The sequence below is a fragment of the Camelina sativa genome, chromosome 17, assembly GCF_030686135.1.
Source record: "Camelina sativa cultivar CO46 ecotype springtype chromosome 17, ASM3068613v1".
In the NCBI taxonomy this organism is placed as follows: domain Eukaryota; kingdom Viridiplantae; phylum Streptophyta; class Magnoliopsida; order Brassicales; family Brassicaceae; genus Camelina; species Camelina sativa.
Window position 1 is genome coordinate 6515614 of NC_141896.1, and position 16874 is coordinate 6532487.

The 16874-nt window shown below is 41.0% G+C and overlaps 5 protein-coding genes, 1 long non-coding RNA gene and 1 pseudogene across 10 annotated transcripts; 4 read left to right on the top strand and 3 right to left on the bottom strand.

The window, feature by feature from the left end:
- Positions 1–80: 80 nt before the first annotated feature.
- LOC104755822 (fruit protein pKIWI502) lies at positions 81–2416 on the bottom strand. The gene is made up of 5 exons (XM_010478291.3): positions 1478–2416; positions 807–906; positions 552–647; positions 388–468; positions 81–300 (listed from the first exon to the last, which is right to left on the bottom strand). Exons 1-5 carry the CDS (start codon positions 2023–2025, stop codon positions 238–240), a joined length of 888 nt encoding a protein of 295 aa, XP_010476593.1. The 5' UTR covers positions 2026–2416; the 3' UTR covers positions 81–237.
- A 22-nt stretch (positions 2417–2438) lies between these two features.
- Positions 2439–4994, top strand: LOC104755823 (protein DETOXIFICATION 12). 2 transcript variants are annotated; one of them, XM_087497193.1, is made up of 7 exons: positions 2508–2993; positions 3111–3655; positions 3735–3821; positions 3910–3966; positions 4064–4302; positions 4432–4637; positions 4734–4994. In XM_087497193.1, the coding sequence occupies exons 1-7, from the start codon at positions 2724–2726 to the stop codon at positions 4767–4769; spliced, it is 1440 nt and encodes a 479-aa protein (XP_087353319.1). In that variant the 5' UTR covers positions 2508–2723; the 3' UTR covers positions 4770–4994. The 2 variants fall into 2 exon arrangements, with proteins under 2 accessions (XP_087353318.1, XP_087353319.1); XM_087497192.1 differs by having other exon boundaries at positions 2439–2993; positions 4432–4841.
- Positions 2490–6010, bottom strand: LOC147923363 (uncharacterized). The gene is made up of 2 exons (XR_015587668.1): positions 5776–6010; positions 2490–5557 (listed from the first exon to the last, which is right to left on the bottom strand). It is a non-coding gene; the product is annotated as an uncharacterized LOC147923363 (long non-coding RNA).
- A 136-nt stretch (positions 6011–6146) lies between these two features.
- On the top strand, positions 6147–9025 carry LOC104755825 (protein DETOXIFICATION 12). Its single transcript, XM_087497194.1, has 7 exons — positions 6147–6937; positions 7037–7581; positions 7672–7758; positions 7850–7906; positions 7999–8237; positions 8392–8597; positions 8701–9025. Exons 1-7 carry the CDS (start codon positions 6659–6661, stop codon positions 8734–8736), a joined length of 1449 nt encoding a protein of 482 aa, XP_087353320.1. The 5' UTR covers positions 6147–6658; the 3' UTR covers positions 8737–9025.
- Positions 9026–9508: 483 nt separating this feature from the next.
- On the top strand, positions 9509–11743 carry LOC147923364 (uncharacterized). The gene is made up of 9 exons (XM_087497196.1): positions 9509–9731; positions 9819–10030; positions 10137–10306; positions 10395–10496; positions 10626–10664; positions 10827–10910; positions 11069–11155; positions 11404–11442; positions 11557–11743. The coding sequence occupies exons 1-9, from the start codon at positions 9523–9525 to the stop codon at positions 11662–11664; spliced, it is 1050 nt and encodes a 349-aa protein (XP_087353322.1). The 5' UTR covers positions 9509–9522; the 3' UTR covers positions 11665–11743.
- A 355-nt stretch (positions 11744–12098) lies between these two features.
- Positions 12099–13699, top strand: LOC104755828 (fasciclin-like arabinogalactan protein 19 pseudogene; annotated as a pseudogene). The gene has a single exon (XR_015587670.1). The product of XR_015587670.1 is annotated as a fasciclin-like arabinogalactan protein 19 pseudogene (transcript).
- LOC104755829 (uncharacterized) lies at positions 13692–16637 on the bottom strand. Of its 3 annotated transcripts, none has more exons than XM_010478298.3 (10): positions 16445–16637; positions 16251–16346; positions 16086–16151; positions 15829–15996; positions 15618–15734; positions 15404–15475; positions 14963–15046; positions 14762–14862; positions 14383–14467; positions 13692–14297 (listed from the first exon to the last, which is right to left on the bottom strand). In XM_010478298.3, the coding sequence occupies exons 1-10, from the start codon at positions 16520–16522 to the stop codon at positions 13890–13892; spliced, it is 1275 nt and encodes a 424-aa protein (XP_010476600.1). In that variant the 5' UTR covers positions 16523–16637; the 3' UTR covers positions 13692–13889. The 3 variants fall into 3 exon arrangements, 2 of the variants coding, with proteins under 2 accessions (XP_010476600.1, XP_087353321.1); XR_015587669.1 differs by lacking the exon at positions 13692–14297 and adding an exon at positions 14544–14672 and having other exon boundaries at positions 14389–14467; XM_087497195.1 differs by lacking the exons at positions 13692–14297; positions 14383–14467 and adding an exon at positions 14543–14672.
- Between the last annotated feature and the right edge of the window lie 237 nt (positions 16638–16874).

Here is a 16874-nt window from a genome sequence, read left to right on the forward strand (position 1 = left end):
TAAACGCTGGATGTGGTGTGGCCCGTGTGGGTATGGACATGAACATGATCACAAATTCACAATCATCAAAACGACTGTTGTGGTGACAATCAACACAGTAATATTAATCTTTTACGGGATTACAAAAATCTGTGTGTTTATGAATTAGAGAGGCCTTGATGAGACTTTGGTATCAAAAGAATAATGATCTGATGAAACAGTTTAAATTATACTGAGATAATACAAGAACTATATCTGTCAAAAGTTTTTGAGCAGCTTGTCGTTTGAGACTCCATCAGCTACAAGCATTGTGGTTATCTCCTGCAACAATACAGATCGAACAACAATAAAGATACACATCTTCTTAAGCATTTAGGTTCTTAGAAACTAAACACAGTGAGTGCATACCTCAGCCATTTGTTTCTGTCCGCACAGCACCGCTCCCGTGGCCTTGGGTGCTGAGAGTTGTTTAGCCCTTGCAAAAGCAGCCTACACAACACATCATCGTATATATATATATTAGTGTGATCCACCTTGAGTTAAGCATTTAGATTGATGTTTATCAATCTCACCTGCACGTATCCGGTTTCCCCTTTCCACCCATCATCTGGCTGTGATAATACCGGCACAACTTTGACACCCGATGATTCCCACTCTTTAAACTTTTCCTACATATCGAGAGTGTATTCCAAGATGAATTTTCTATAGATCAAAATGAGAGCAAGAGATATCTCTACGCCTATCATCAAAAGATTTACAATTTAAGTGCATACATTTGTGTCTACAGACATCATGAATTGCAAAACAACTGAGAGAAAGAACCAAACCTGGTAAGCCATCCTTTTCAGGTTCCTAGCCCCGTAATAGAGTCTTACGTCAGATCTTCTATCAGCGCTAAATCCTGACTCAATTAGTGAGCGGATGGGACTGCAAAAGATAAGAACAAGACGTTTACTTAATCCATATCACCATCACTAGACATTGTTGATTCGACCAGGCCTTGAAACAACACACAGAAACACCTAAAATGCCATGACTAAATTCAAAACACACATAACCATATTCCCCTTGATTGAAAGAAACATCCTCAGCTGTCATAAATCGCTCTAACGCTAACAACCGAACAGATTGATCATGAGATTAGATCAACACACACAGCAGAAAAAAGCAACATAAACAGTCCATGGCACCTCTGATAGGTTGAACTCATACTCTTGCAAATTGCAAGTTTTAGCGCATCAACAACAGGATCTCACAACTTCAAAGCCAGCAGGATAAATAAAAGCAACTGAACTAAGCATCATTGAGGATTCGCCATAATATCTAACTAAACCAAATTCAAGATACTGAGTCTGAAAGCGTTGTATCAAGTAATAAATGCTCTGGACATCAACCTTTAACCTAAACCATACTAAGATCATTCATATATCAGCTAAGAAGGAGCAATCAAATTTGAAGTAAATCCAATAAACTATGCTAGTGGACAAAAAGGCCTCACCTAATCCCAGATCCAGTAGCAAAAATCAAAACCGTGGGAAACTTCTCCGGAGGATCAATCTGATCGATACTGAAACCATTACCCATGACAGGGCTAAGCTCAACGGTCTCCCCTTTCTTCAACCCGCAGAGAATCTCGGCGGTAGATCCAGCGATACTCTTGACCAAGAATTCGAAAGCACCACGAGAAGCCGTTAAGGAAGGAGGAGAAGCGATAGCAAGAAAAGAAGGCTTCTCGACATCAGGAACACGGAGCTGGAGATACTGACCAGGTCTCGTGTAGGAAGCTACGAGATCCGGGGAGTTTGAAATATCGATCGAGATGTGGAAAAGCGATTCAGCAGCCGATTCGATTAGAGAGAGCGGAGCCGGGGTCCAGAGAGTGGCGTCCTGGCGAACAGCGGCGGCTGATACGACAGAGGCGACGCGGTTGTTACGGGGTAAGCGGAGATGGCGTGTGAGAGGGAGACGGCGTAAGATAAACATGGGGGAGAGGGAGTGGCTAAAGTGCGCATGGGTGACACAAGGCGCGAAAGGAAGAGTGGACATGGTTGGAGAGTTTTTGGGTCTCTTAATATGTGACCGTCAAATTTAGCCGGCGGTAGGAAAGGGCGGCCCGATTGGTTCGGTGGCACGAGGAGATGTTTTTTTTTTTTTTTTGCTGTGCACCTAATTTTTTATTCAGCTCCAATGTTTTTGCCACGTGGCCTCTCCAATGAATATATGATAGTATATCGTTTTATCTTCTTTCCGACCACTACTAGTCTACTACAATACTACTAGTGTGCAGTGCTCTGCTATAAAGACAACAAACAAATGGATGACATGAAGAATCTTCATTTTATTTTGTTATCTTTGGAGAATATTAGTACAAGAAACTTTACCAGCTTCGCATCCATTTCTAATATTGTATGCAATTATCACGAAATATATGTCGTCCAATCAATCTCGCTATGAGTAGGAAAGTCATATTGTATGCAATTATCAGGATATGAGTTAAATGCTCGAACGAGTTTAGAAAAGTCACCAACATATAAGACGCAGAAAAATACAAATTCTGACCCACCCCTACAAGGCTACAAAAGTTGCTAAGTGTATTCAAAGTTTCTTGCGAATCTAAGGAGATGATGACAAACAGTAAACGACAGTAGTAGAAATTTGATTGAAATAAAAAAAATGTAATATCAATACGCAGACAGCAAAACGCATCACCACGCCACCCGCCTTTACGCTGTAGCTGTTTTACAATGGGAGACGCAGCGAGCACTAGTGCTGATAGTTTGCTACTGCCTGTCGATAGATTTGAGAGAGTGACATGGAGAGATCTACAAGATGGATCATTCGTGGTAGAACTCAAGAGACTTATCTGCTTTGCGGCTCCTATGGCTGCTGTTGTTACTGCTCAGTTCATGTTGCAGATCATCTCAATGATGATGGTGGGTCACCTCGGCAATCTCTCCCTCGCTGGCGCTTCCCTCGCCTCCTCCTTCTGTAACGTCACCGGCTTCAGTCTCATCGTCTGTTTTCTCCTCATCATTTTTTCTAAATTGATAAACTCATCTCTCTCTGTTTCCAAAACCATGAAAATTGCTTCCCCTCATCACTCGATTCTTGTTTTTTGCCTGTGATGCCAGTTAGGATTGTCATGTGCCCTGGATACTCTCAGCGGTCAAGCTTTTGGAGCTAAGCTATATCGGAAACTAGGTGTTCAGACATACACAGCTATGTTCTGTATCGCATTAGTGTGTCTCCCTCTCTCTCTCATTTGGTTCAACATGGAAAAGCTTCTTGTATTTCTTGGCCAAGACCCTTCAATCGCACATGAGGCAGGAAATTATGCAGCTTGGCTCATCCCAGGACTTTTTGCTTACGCGGTTATACAGCCGCTCACTCACTACTTCCAAAACCAGACCTTGATCACACCTCTCCTCATCACCTCTTGTTTTGTGTTATGTCTCCACGTTCCTCTCTGCTGGCTTCTGGTTTATAAGTCAGGGCTTGGTAATCTTGGAGGAGCCTTGGCTCTCAGTTTGTCAAACTGGCTCAACGCCATTTTCCTTGGATCTTTCATGTACTACTCCTCCGCCTGTTCTGAAACACGCGCTCCACTCTCCATGGAGATATTCGACGGCATTGTAGAATTCTTCAAATATGCTCTTCCTTCTGCGGCTATGCTTTGGTAATTCTCACTATTATCTGTGCCTTTTCACTTCTCAACGCTTCTACACTTTTGTTAAAAACTTTCTTATGAGTTGCAGCCTAGAGTGGTGGTCATATGAACTCATAATATTACTCTCTGGTCTCTTACCCAACCCAGAACTGGAGACTTCTGTGCTCGCTATCTGGTACTCTCCCTTGCATCCACATTTCAATCACTTGTGAGTTTGTGACAATCTCGAACTTGACAACATGATACTATTCAAACTATGGCAGTCTCCAAACAACTGCGACAATCTATTCGATACATCTTGCAATCGCAGCTGCAGCAAGGTTAGCACTCTTGTCATTACTAGCTTAAGAGATGAGGCATACACGATGAATCATATGGTTTCATGTTCATAAGCGGATGTTTTCTTTTCTTGCACAGCACAAGAATCTCAAATGAATTAGGTGCTGGAAACTCTCGAGCAGCACATATCGTGGTCTATGCAGCAATGTTTCTTGCAGTAGTGGAGCCATTGATAGTGAGTACATTTCTATTAGTCAGCAAGAATGTCTTCGGCTATATTTTCAGCAGTGACAAAGAAACCATCGACTATGTTGCAAAGATGGTTCCATTGGTCTCTATTTCTCTCATACTGGACAGTTTACAAGGGGTTCTTTCAGGTTTTAGACTTGTTCCTATTTCTTTACTCAAACACAAGCTAGTGTCGAATATATATATTCTCTCTGTTCTTCCACAAAATGCAAGACAACTCTTAAGTCTTCATGTCTATCCATGTTGAGTGTTTACAGGAATTGCAAGGGGATGTGGGTGGCAGCATATTGGGGCTTACATAAACTTTGGAGCTTTCTATCTCTGGGGGATACCCATTGCAATATCGTTAGCTTATTGGGTTCATCTGAAAGCTGTTGGCCTTTGGATTGGCATACAAGCGGGTGCCGTTCTGCAAACTCTTCTGCTGGCTCTTTTCACTGGCTGCACAAACTGGGAAAACCAGGTCCATAGCTTTGCCTTTTGTCCCTTCTTCATGACTTGTTTCTATTGTGAAATAAACATATCGATGTTCATTTAGATGCATGATTTTGAACTCTAGGCCGGTGAAGCGAGGATGAGAATGAATGTGACGTAATGTTAGGCGCAGCTAAAGAGCACTTACCAAGTCAGAGCTTCGTATCTAAAGATTACAAGACACGCATGTTCCTCTTCGGTTTTACCATTTTTGTAGCAGCACAAATCGATGTATGTTACTGTTGGACTAGTGAAAGCCGTAAAGAATCGGTCTTCTTTGTAATCATACCATATGATTATAGACAGTAATAATAAGCAGCCCTCAGCAGTCGGTTGTTTAGATGAAGCTTTATTCTGGTTGTTCAGAAATACCTTTGGACAGACAATGATGCAGTCAGGTGATCCCATTCTGCTGATACCATCTCGCAATCAGACGTGCAACACAGTAGTTGGAAGTCAAGGAAAGACGTGGGAGCTGCTTCCGAGTATTGGGGCTAAAGTTGTCCATCACTGAACCTCTTCTCGATACAAAACCCGTTCATAAGCCTAGCAGAAGCAATAAAGGACACCTTCCTCAGTTCTTCTGGTGGAATAAACATCAGTTCTGATTTCCTACTATTCATGGGCTTATTGTTGATAAAAGCAAAATTGGATAGTTGACGCCCAAACGCATGAACATGATCTTCATTACAACCTTGAAAAGAGTCATTTCTCACCCATAATTTCACTTCTCAATAGGTTGGAGTATTATCACATATAACTCCTTAGTCAGTGAGTTATCTTTAAAGCATCCCGCTCAAGCAGAGTTGATATTAGAAAAAGTTATACCAAGCCTAGTAGCTGTCATTGCAGTTATCACATATCTTCCTCTGTTGCAATGATGCAATCACCAACAATGTCCACCAAAATCTGAAGAAATCACAGATCAAAAATTAGGATTTGCAACTAGCAGATACCAATTCGCCTATCTGAAGTCTAAAAAATCAAGAACCAATTAAACAACAAATAGCAATGTGTGAGTGAGGTCAGAAAAATCTTGAAAGGCATGATTAAACAAAAAAAATAAATAAATAATTCCTCTACACACGACCCGACCGTCTAGGATTCTACAATCGTGCGTAACTGACCAAGAAATCTAAAAAAAAGCTGACGAAGGAAGGCGCACGATAAATATGGGGAGAGAGGGAGTGGCTAAAGTGCGCACGGGCGAGAGAAGGTCATGAAGGAAGAAGAGTGGACAACTGGACATTAGTGGTGTTGGAGCTATTTTTGACCTGGCCCTCAAATTTAGCCGATGGTAGAAAAGACCGGTGGTGGTGGTTCCCTGGCACGATGAGTTTTTTTTTTTTCCTTTTTGTTCTTATAAATTTAAGGGAACTTCGTTTCTATATTTTAGACACGTGGACGGTCAAAATTAATTGTCACGAGGTAGTATCTTTTTTGCCCCGACTACTTCTTCGGTCTACTATGAAGAGAAGAAAACAAATACTAATAAACTATTGGACAACGAACCAGCCATTTTACCCCATTTATTTTATCATATGTTTCGGAGAAACTTCCAAAACACCTTTTACCAGCCCAAAGCAAATCAATCAAGCAGCTGTGGATTACAATTTCGTTCACATTCAATGGAATTTTTTTAATATTAGAAATTACAACTAAGGCAAAAAAAAAAAAAAAGAGATTGTGGATGACAGAATTGTCAATTGTAAGCAAAAAAAAAAAACGAGATCTCAGAAAAATATCCAGACGACGTGATGTACACAATACAGAATAAAATACTATTTCACTTGAGAAGAAAACTTAAGCCAAAGAAGATAAACAAATAGTTTATTTCCATTGACTCTGTTTTTGGGAAAATCGTGGAACGAGGGGAGACATGCAGCAGGCAAATCATAAATATCACTCACCGCCTTCTTCACCCTTTCATCCTCACAAATTTTTGCAGTTTCTTTTTACATTTCTCTCTCTCTCTGTCTCTGTCTCTGTTTCTCCGTCGTCGAAGAAGCCATGGGAGACGCAGAGAAGAGCAACACCAACAAGGAAAGCTTGCTGCTTCCTCCTGTAGAGAGAGTTGAGAACCTGTCATGGAGAGATCTACGAGATGGATCATTCACCGTTGAACTCAAGAGGCTTATCTGTTTCGCCGCTCCTATGGCCGCTTGTGTTATCGTTCAGTTCATGTTACAGATGGTTTCTATGATGATGGTTGGTCACTTAGGCAACCTCGCCCTCGCTAGTGCCTCCCTCGCTTCCTCCTTCTGCAACGTCACTGGCTTCAGCTTCGTTGTCTGTTTTTTTTGCTCTCTTCCTTCTTAATTTGTCTCTCTGTTTAATTTTGGAATGATTTGTTAATTACTTTTTCTTGCCTGTGGTGTGTTTATTTAGATAGGATTGTCATGTGCCTTGGATACTTTGAGCGGTCAAGCTTTTGGAGCTAAGCTATATCGGAAACTAGGTGTTCAGACATACACAGCCATGTTCTGTCTTGCTTTGGTGTGTATCCCTCTTTCTCTCGTTTGGCTCAACATGGAAAAGCTTCTTGTGTTCCTCGGACAAGACCCTGCTATTGCACACGAAGCCGGGAGATATGCTGCTTGGCTTATCCCTGGACTCTTTGCTTACTCTGTTCTACAGCCTCTCACTCGCTTCTTTCAAAACCAGAGTTTGATCTCACCTCTCCTCATCACCTCTTGTATTGTCTTCTGTATCCACGTTCCTTTCTGCTGGCTTTTGGTTTACAAGTCTGGCCTTGGTAATGTTGGTGGAGCCTTGGCTATCAGTTTGTCAAACTGGCTCTATGTCTTTATCCTTCTTAATTTCATGTTCTTCTCCTCCGCTTGTTCTGAGACACGTGCTCCCCTCTCCATGGAGATATTTGACGGCATTGGAGAGTTCTTCAGATATGCTCTTCCTTCTGCGGCTATGATTTGGTACTTCATCTTTTTCTTTCTCTGTTCCTTTACACTTACTCATGCATGCCTCCACATTGGAAAATAAATGAACTCTTTTGTGTGTTGCAGCCTAGAGTGGTGGTCATATGAACTCATCATATTATTCTCTGGTCTCTTACCCAACCCACAACTGGAGACTTCTGTGCTCTCTGTCTGGTATAATCATCCTCTTGCATCTTTCAATTTCAGTATCTTGTCACTAATAATGAATTTGCCAAAAACATAATGTTATTCAAACTATGGGCAGTCTCCAAACAGTTTCGACAATGTATTCAATACCACTAGCGATCGCGGCTGCTGCAAGGTTAGAGCTTTAGTCACCATTACATAAATGCTGTTCATGGCAATTATGAATCATATGGTTTCATGTTCATAAGCGGATGGTATTTTGTGCAGTACAAGAATCTCAAATGAGTTAGGTGCTGGAAACGCTCGAGGAGCACAGATCGTTGTCTATGCGGCAATGTCTCTTGCAGTAGTGGAGGCATTGATAGTGAGTACGTCTCTATTAGTCGGCAGGAATCTTTTCGGCCATGTTTTCAGCAGTGACAAGGAAACTATCGCCTATGTTGCAAAGATGGCTCCATTGGTCTCTATTTCTCTCATCATGGACGCTCTACAAGGGGTTCTCTCAGGTCCGAGACTTGTTCTTTTTTCTTTACTCAAACACAAGTTATTGTCGCAATTTAGTTTCTTCTCCTCAACATACTGCAAAAAAGATCCAAGTCTTCATGTCTATTTCTGTTGTGTGTTTTAGTCCTGCATGTATAAAAGTGTGATGGTTTGCAGGTATTGCAAGGGGATGTGGATGGCAACATATAGGGGCTTACGTGAACTTAGGAGCTTTCTATCTCTGGGGGACACCCATGGCTGCATGTTTAGCCTTCTGGTTTGATCTGAAAGGTGTTGGCCTTTGGATCGGAATCCAATCTGGTGCGGTTCTGCAAACTACTCTTCTCGCTATTGTCACGGGCTGCACAAACTGGGAAAACCAGGTCCTTTCCTAGTTTCTTTTAATCTATCTTCTTTCATGACTTGTTTCTCTTGTGAAATAAACAAACACGTAGATATTGAATTGGATGCATATTTGAACTCTAGGCTAATGCAGCAAGGAAGCGAATGGCTTTGGCCTAAGGTACGTAAGGCGCTAGAGAACAGCACTAACCGAGTCAGAACTTGGCATCTACCGATTATATATAGGGACCAAGTGTTCCACTTCGATCGGTTTCAAAATTTTGTTAGCAGTCAAATTGTTGTATGTTATTTTGTGAATAGTGGTGGAGCCGCTATGACGTCTTTTTGTAACCAAGACTTGGCATAATGTTCTACTGTCCTATAATAATAAGAATAGTGGTGGAGCCGCTATGAAGTCTTTTTGTAAACTGCAAAATTTTCGACTGTAATGATAAAATTCACTCATCAATTGCTGTTTCGATTCAAGCTTTTAATTCTGGTAGTTCAGAGATCCCATACTGGTAATACCAGCTTTCAATCAGAACCTTTAAATGGAGAGATCTGTGAATGGATCATTTACGACAGAACAGAAGTCAAGAGGCTTATCTGCTGTCCCGGATGCTATGGTGGCTGTTGTTACCGCTCAGTTCATGGTACCGAATAATGTTAGGAGAAGTTGTCGGTAAATATACAACTAATGGGCCACGCGTATCGGCCCATGAAACCCAACCCTACGAGTTATATATAAATTTTATCACAAGATTTGTATTTGCCGCCCCTAGAAGAATCGATCGAGACGAGTTCGGTTAGTGATCCAACCATATCAATCGATCTCTTCGAGTAGTGCTTATCTGATGTTTGATTTGCGTTCTACATTGAAGAACCGTACTTTGGATTTTGCTTTCCCAGTTTTGAATTTGTTTATTTATTATTAGTTTTTCTTTTTTTAGGTTTTGATTAATTAGAATGATGAAGGCGACGGAGAAGCAGGCTGGGGCAGTAACATCGGTCTTTTGGGACATCAAGAAGTGTCCCGTTCCCCGTGAATTTGATGCTCGTCTGGTCGCTCCGTGTATTAAACGGTTTTTGAAGAAATTAGGCTACTTTGGTCCTCTCACCATCTCTGCAATAAGCGGTCTCTTCCACTGGAATCGTTCTTCATGCCACCCCATATGGTTAATTTCTATATCCTTGTACTTTTTCCTCTATGATAGTAGAGAGGGAAAGAGTAGAGTCTCAAGTCTTTTAGTTTCTGAAAACAGGTTCCGATTGCGTACAGTCGTTTGGTCGTTTGTCTTTTCTTGGACCCGTGATAATCCACCTCCAGCTAATATAATGCTCATATCCGATCCCACAGTCTCTAACTCTCATGACCTGAGTTTCCTAAAGTATCACTGTGGATACAACGTTATTAATCCCTATCGATATAGTCCCTACTCGGCTAAGAGCCTCTGGAAAAAATTTCTTCTCGCAGGTGTGTGTTTTTTTGTTTTTGTTTTTTTTTTTCCCTCTCTCATCGCGGTACGGTGTGTTGCTTAGAAATAACCGGTTTTTTTTTTTAAAAAACAAAAATTTCTCAGGGGCACTTGAGGTTGAGGTGGAGGATAAGTGTATTGAAACTGATGAATCTGCTTCCTGGTTTTGCCATGGATGCCTTACTGATTTTAATTGTAATACAAGTGTTTGTACCACTGGCCAAGGCGTTGAGACTTTCACCACGCATCTCTCTAGCCAAGAACATGCACAGCTGGTAATTATATCATTCTAGCCAAACCGGATGGTTTCAATACTGCCCTCGTCACTCATCACTTTTTTTTTTTTTTTTTTTGGACCTCAAGACGTCTACCTTGTTCCCTCCTCGTACTCGATGTTGGGATGATGAGGATGAGGATGAGGAGTGGGATGAGGATGAGGAGGAGGATGAGGAGTGGGATGATGAGGCAAGTTTTTTATTTTCTAAGTTCCCTGCTTGAAACCCTCTTACCACTAGTACTAGTTTCCCATCCTCACGTAATTTGACCCTATGTTACCTTTTTCTACTGCATGATCATTGGTTCTTCCCTCCACAGCATCCAGACATTTTTGAAACTGCTTATCCTCAACCAAAGGCAAGCCTCTGAGATTTCTGATTTTTTTTTTTACTTTTGTTTGCTTATATTTGACACCCCATGTTATCTGCTTGAAAAGCTACGTCCTTTTTTTTTTCTGCCTAATTCGGATTCTGCCTAATTCTGACCCCCACTGTGCATTTTTGTTTTCTTTTCAAGCAGACGTGGGATTGGAACCCTGGTCAGCATTTAAACACGTCTGCAACACCAAGCGAGTCTGATTTTTCTTGGATGGATCCCTTTAAGGCAAGCGTTTGAGATTTCTCATTTTCAGTTTTGTTTGTTTGCCTAAATTTAAAACAACCCCCTACCCCAAATATGATATGCTTTGAAAACCCTTTCTCACTTCCTAGTTTTGCTTAAGTTTGACCCAATGTGCATTTTTTTTTTGTTCTTTCAAGCAGACTGGGGAACAGCCGGGGGAGTTTGAAGCACCAAGTGAGCGTCCCCGTGATTGTGCTACTACTTCCATGGTGATAGACCAACCAGAGGCAAGTTTTTAAAAATCTGAAAACGTTGAGGCTTCTAATCTGTAGAATTCTTGGTTTTTCTTAATGAAAGCTAAAATATTGTGCTTGAAATCCCTTTCTTTGCTTCCTAGTTTTGTTTGTCTGCCTAACTTTGACCTCAATATGCATATGTTCTGAACCCTCTTACCACTAGTAATTTCCTTTCTCACGTAATTTGACACTATGTTAACTTTTTTCTACTGGATATTCATTGGTTCTTCCCTCCGCAGCATCCAGACATTTTTGCAACTGCTTCTACTCAACCAAAGGCAAGCTTCTGAGATTTCTATTTTTTACTTTGTTTGCCTAAATTTGACCTTATGTCACCTTTTTCCACTGGATGTTCATATTGGTTCCCTCGGCCGCATTGGTTCCATCCTCAGGATCCACACATGGTTGCAACAACACCAAGAAGAAGAAGAAGAAGAAGAAGAAGACGACGAGTACATGGCCCATGGTGTTTTTCTTCTTCTTCTCAAAGGCATTTGTGATTTATGAATGGTATGCTCTACTTCCAGCGGCAAATGTTTGGTTTTGTTAACTTTAAAATAATGCTATGCTTATTTTCAAGTGTCGTCTCCTCTTATCGACTTTAAAAAACCAAAACTGACGAAGTAAAAAACAGTAACACATTTCTAAAAATTGTTTTCATAGGCAAAAATTTAAATAACAGAGATGCATATTCAAGAGAATTTTTTTCACAACAGTTTCTTTAATTATCGGAAACTGCATCAAACCCACCAACTTTCGAAACAAGTAATCAATAATACCTTTCTACTGGCGGGTCATCATGACAACAGAGACATTTACTTAACTTGTTGCATCTGCCAACACTCAAATGATTAAGAATTGGTTCATATCTTCTCACTGTCAGCACATTTCTTGTTAAAAAACGCTCTTATGAGTTGCAGCCTTTTGCATCTATAAACTTCAATATCTTGTCACAATCTTGAATCTGCAAAAGCAATTTTCATAATGTATTCGATACAAGTGGCTATCGTGGCTGCAGCAAGGTTAGAGTCACCATTATGTAGTACATAAATGCTGAAGCGGGCCTGCTGTAAATGGGAAGGAGTCATATGATTTCATATTCATAAGCGGATATATCTTGTGTAGCACAAGAATCTCAAATAAATTAGGTGCCGCAAACTCTCTAGCAACACATATCGTGGTCCATGGGGGAATGTCTCTTGCAGCAATGGATGCATTTATAGCGAGTACGTCTCATACTTTTGTGATTCAGCTTGTAACTGCAGATAATTACTAAACATCTATCTATAAAGCTCAAAATAAAATAGCAAGTGCGGGGGAAAAAAAAAAGAGAGTAAAAACCCAAAACAGTCTTTGGACTCTGTAACAGAATCGAGAACCCTCCCAAGATTCATTTCCTTCCCCTATATAAACCCCAAATCATAACCGCTTTTTTTTTCTTGCTTCATCTTCCGTTTTTACTATCTCTCTCTCTTCGAGCTCAAGAATCACAAACGATGGCGAACAACTCAAGTGCTTCTTGTTTCAGAGCAATCTTTCTCGGAGCCCTCATCATCATCCTCCTCTGTCTTCCTCAACCATCCGCCGGCGTTCCATTGGAAGAGTTAGAAAGAGCCATCGCCGTCCTCCGCGTCAGAGGCCGTGCTCTTTTCGCCAACGCAATCATCACCTCCGATCTTCTCTTCGATCTACTCTCCGACGAGTCCCTCACTCTCTTCGCTCCCACCGATTCAATGCTCTTCGCTCTCGACATGACTCATTCGCTTCCCTTTTACGTTTCTACTCTCCGCCTTCACTCCGTACCGCTCCGCCTCCCACTCTCCGAGCTCCGATCTCTTCCCAACGCCTCCTCTCTCCCGACGCTTCTCCCGTCTCACCGTCTCCTTCTCACTAAGCCTTCTTCCTCCAACGACTCGATTTTTCTCGACGGTGTTCAACTTCTCCTCCCTGGTTTGTTCGTTGGTCAACATATCGCCGTCCATGGTCTCGCGACTCTTCTTCCCTTGACTCCACCGTCGTCTCCCAACCGACTCGTGGAGGATTCGGCGGCAGAGTCACCGTGGATTCTAGGTTCAAGATTTTCGCCGGCACCAGAGCCTTACTTCGCCTTTATGGGTCTTTCACCGGTAGAGTCGCCGAGCTTTGAGCAAGTTCCACCATCGCCGTCGTGGGGAGAAGATTTCATCGTAGGCGATGAAGGAGGTCCGTTAGATGCGGCGAATAACGGCTTTTGATGTACACGTGTCGTAATCTCTGTAAAAACACGCTTACACGTGCGAGGAGGCTTGTAAAGTCAAAAAGAGTCCTTTTCTTTTCTTTTATTTGGGTCAAATAGAGTCCTTGAAATGTGAATTGTATCTTTTTTATTTTGAAATCTGAATCCTGGTTTAGTGGTTTTGTTTGGCTTTGTTTGAAATGTGAATTGTATCTTTTTGATTCTGAAATCTGAATCCGGGTTTTGCTTGGTTTGTTTAAAATGTGACTTGTATCTTTTTGATTCTGAAATCTGAATCCTGGTTATGTTTGGTTTTGTTTGAATTTTCAAGAATTTGAACCGAATAAAACCGACTTGTGTACCAAATACAATCTCGTGCAAGAGAAACTAACATAGTAACATGTATGAAAAGCTGAGGCCAACACTAGTAGTACAAAAGCAAATCTTTCCTACAAATTTAGTAGTTCGCAAACTCCACCACATTCATCAAGAACAAACAAACTATATGACCTAGACGACCTCAGGTTTAATATCTTCCTCCACTGCTTCTGCTTTTACTGTATCAGTAGCCCCTTCCTCCTTGATGTTTCCATCTCCCCCCTCGTCAAGTATATCATCCATTATCATTTCATCCTCCCCACCATTGATATCCTCTACTTCATCTTCTTCCTCTTCATCTCCTACTCCTCCCCCAGGTATCTTTCTCTTCTTTGGCCCGTGCTCCATCCTATGTGTCTCTAATTCCTTATCCATTGTTTCCTGCAAATTCATTGCCCCGTTGTTGTTTGCTTTCCTCGCATTCCTTGCGTTTTGCCACCTCTCCAGCTCTTTCTCTACATTAGCCAGACATTGCTCTTCTATTTCCCTTTGATACTCACTCACTTCTTGTCTCCTTGCCGCCTTCCATTCTAAGAATGTCTGCGCCCACAAGTCACCAATCCACATATCAATATCCCATAGCAATGCATCTCACAACGTTCATTCAATAACTACAACACTTTACCTGCTCTTTCTGTTGCTCCACCTCAGCTGTATCTTCTTCCAAAGGCTTCGCTAGCGCATAGTATATCTGTGGCTCTGCTTTTGTCCTGAAACACCCGTCCACATGCAAATCAAATAAAATAAGTTTTAATGGAAACCTTTATATCATCTATCAATGTCTACCTATGGCAGGCCATAGAGTATCAAACATTGGCATTCCCATCAACATTTGTATGCACGTGAATGGAAACTTATCTTTGCCTCTATAAAATTGTCAATATGCACACTTTTTGGACCGAAATTAAAAATAACCTGCAAATCAAATAAGTAGCAAGTTCACCATTAAGACTCATCCATCATGCAGAGCAAGTAAGGGTACGCTGTGGAACTAAAAGCAGTACCTTATAAATTTGCTAAGTTTTTTTTGGTGCTCACTCCACTGAAGGAAAAGCAGTTCCAACTTCTTTTGTTCTGCTTTAGCAGCAACACGGGCTCGAAGAGTCTGATTGACCAGTAAAATTGAGAATATCAGATCACTACTACATAAGACTGCCATTTTAAAGTGCATGTAAAAGAGAAACAGAATGTAGCTGGCTGCTTACAAGATCTCTTCTCCTCTTTTCAGTCATATTTTCACGCTCTTGCAGCCTCAGCCGTTCACTTTCTTCGCGGGACTTTTGCTCAGCCTATATAAGTAGGAGGGATACGGCACACAAACACTGTTAATGCATTGAAGTACTACAGACGAAGTTAAGAAATAAGCGCACTTCTAACTGGACATATAATGATATATATGCACCTAACATCTTTGTAATATTACTACTAAGATCTCCAAATCAAAAGGCAGGAAATCCGAATCCCAAAACATAAATCATATCTAGAAAGATTTCTGTTCCTCTACAGCGCTACTCAAGTCAAAAGAAACTGGAGGAAGATGCTGTCTTGGATAGAAGATTACATTTCCCTCAATAAACAGTGACAGTAAAATATCACATATCTGGTTTTTTAGTTAATGAAACAAGCCATGTGAAATGTGTGCTTACCTTTTGTAGGGCAGCGGACCGTCGGGCATATGCATCTGTTCCAGAACGCTGCTTATCTTCTTTTTTGAACTTCTGCAGAAGGGGAAAAGTATGTAGACAAGTGAGAATACAATAACTTGAATAAAGAATGACACATCTAACATGAATCAAGCTAATCAATGAGAGACTAGATATCATGAGCAAGAGCTATGTCCATGTAATTCTTAACACATACCTCCAAAGTCCCTTGAAGATTCCCCAGTATTCTTCTGTTCCTATTAACCAATTTAGGATCCTCATTCTTAGGTAAAACCCTTGGTGCAGGTTCCGGCAGTGCAAAAGCCTCAAAACCCTGATCAGAGCACAACAACAGCAACAATTAAGTAAAAAGTCGCCTCTTTCTGATTAAAAAGAGTACGTGGGGATAGATAGTGGGATTGAATTACCTTCTTGGTCCCTCGTTGTTCTGCATCCCTCCGAGACCAATCTCCACGACGCTGTCCAGGTAGCTTCTTGTCACTTTTATCAGAGGTTCCATTTTCACCAGCTACAACCTCGGTTCCATTGCCATCAACTAGTAACTCTTCATCCTTACTAACATCTTCACCGTCGACCTATAAAGGTTTCCCCAATAAAGTTAAGAAACCACTTCCTACAATCTATCAATGAGAAAAATCATTACTTTCCCAACACCAAAATTTACCTTAACAACGGCGGAAGACAATCTCCGTTTCGCAGGACGCTCATCTTCTACGTCATTCCTATCCGCCTTTACATCAAAATTACAAAATCCAATAATCAATCAATTAGCGCAATTTGATTCACATCAAAGGAGATAAAACAGAATTAAGGAGAAGATAAAACTTACATGACGAGTGAAGCCTCTACGGCCTTGATTGCGAGGAACGACGCCTGAAAAGCCTCCACGGCGGAGTCCACGAGGGTCACGAAGCCTCTCCGTTATCTGATCAGGATTAGAGAATTAATTAAAACCATCGTTTTCAACAGAGAGGATTTATATAAAGTGAGAACGAGAGATTGAGGTCAAGATAGTAGTAGTACCTCGCGCTGCTGACGGTGAAGCTCATCGATCTCGTGTCGTAGCTCTTCCGCTGTCTTCTCTAAGGCGGTGCCTCCCATCGTCGCCGCTGCTCAGAAAATTTCGCTCGAAAACCCTTAGAAGAAGAAGAAACCAAATCTTTTTTGTATGGGCTTTAAAAGGCTTATTACTTCACCATACGTCGGCCACTATATTATTTCAGAAAAGCCACAAACTTATTTATATAGGGTTTGTCCAGAAAAAAGTTAATTATATGTATAAAATTTAATTTAAACAAAAAAAAATTAAATTCCATATATATTTCCTATATGAAAATTAATTCTGAATTATTCAGTTTTTTGTATTATTATCATAATGAAGATTATAAAAAAGTACAGTATAATGTGAAAAAAAAAAAAACAAATCTAAGTTGCATGGAATTGAAAGCATCTA

What these genes read in the sequence shown, in the direction of transcription:
- LOC104755822 (XM_010478291.3), bottom strand. Translation starts at nt 2,025, where the DNA reads ATGTCCACTCTTCCTTTCGCGCCTTGTGTCACCCATGCGCACTTTAGC. An exon ending in GCTACTGGATCTGGGATTAG is followed by an intron (nt 907 to 1,477) that starts GTGAGGCCTTTT and finishes TATCTTTTGCAG; the next exon opens with TCCCATCCGCTCACTAATTG. An exon ending in GACAGAAACAAATGGCTGAG is followed by an intron (nt 301 to 387) that starts GTATGCACTCAC and finishes GTATTGTTGCAG; the next exon opens with GAGATAACCACAATGCTTGT.
- LOC104755823 (XM_087497192.1), top strand. Translation starts at nt 2,724, where the DNA reads ATGGGAGACGCAGCGAGCACTAGTGCTGATAGTTTGCTACTGCCTGTC. An exon ending in GCAATCGCAGCTGCAGCAAG is followed by an intron (nt 3,967 to 4,063) that starts GTTAGCACTCTT and finishes TTTCTTGCACAG; the next exon opens with CACAAGAATCTCAAATGAAT. An exon ending in TTTACAAGGGGTTCTTTCAG is followed by an intron (nt 4,303 to 4,431) that starts GTTTTAGACTTG and finishes GAGTGTTTACAG; the next exon opens with GAATTGCAAGGGGATGTGGG.
- LOC104755825 (XM_087497194.1), top strand. Translation starts at nt 6,659, where the DNA reads ATGGGAGACGCAGAGAAGAGCAACACCAACAAGGAAAGCTTGCTGCTT. An exon ending in ACTTCTGTGCTCTCTGTCTG is followed by an intron (nt 7,759 to 7,849) that starts GTATAATCATCC and finishes AACTATGGGCAG; the next exon opens with TCTCCAAACAGTTTCGACAA. An exon ending in TCTACAAGGGGTTCTCTCAG is followed by an intron (nt 8,238 to 8,391) that starts GTCCGAGACTTG and finishes GATGGTTTGCAG; the next exon opens with GTATTGCAAGGGGATGTGGA.
- LOC147923364 (XM_087497196.1), top strand. Translation starts at nt 9,523, where the DNA reads ATGATGAAGGCGACGGAGAAGCAGGCTGGGGCAGTAACATCGGTCTTT. An exon ending in GCCAAGAACATGCACAGCTG is followed by an intron (nt 10,307 to 10,394) that starts GTAATTATATCA and finishes TTGGACCTCAAG; the next exon opens with ACGTCTACCTTGTTCCCTCC. An exon ending in ATGAGGAGTGGGATGATGAG is followed by an intron (nt 10,497 to 10,625) that starts GCAAGTTTTTTA and finishes TTCCCTCCACAG; the next exon opens with CATCCAGACATTTTTGAAAC.
- LOC104755829 (XM_010478298.3), bottom strand. Translation starts at nt 16,522, where the DNA reads ATGGGAGGCACCGCCTTAGAGAAGACAGCGGAAGAGCTACGACACGAG. An exon ending in TTCACCGTCAGCAGCGCGAG is followed by an intron (nt 16,347 to 16,444) that starts GTACTACTACTA and finishes AATCCTGATCAG; the next exon opens with ATAACGGAGAGGCTTCGTGA. An exon ending in AACAACGAGGGACCAAGAAG is followed by an intron (nt 15,735 to 15,828) that starts GTAATTCAATCC and finishes TGCTCTGATCAG; the next exon opens with GGTTTTGAGGCTTTTGCACT.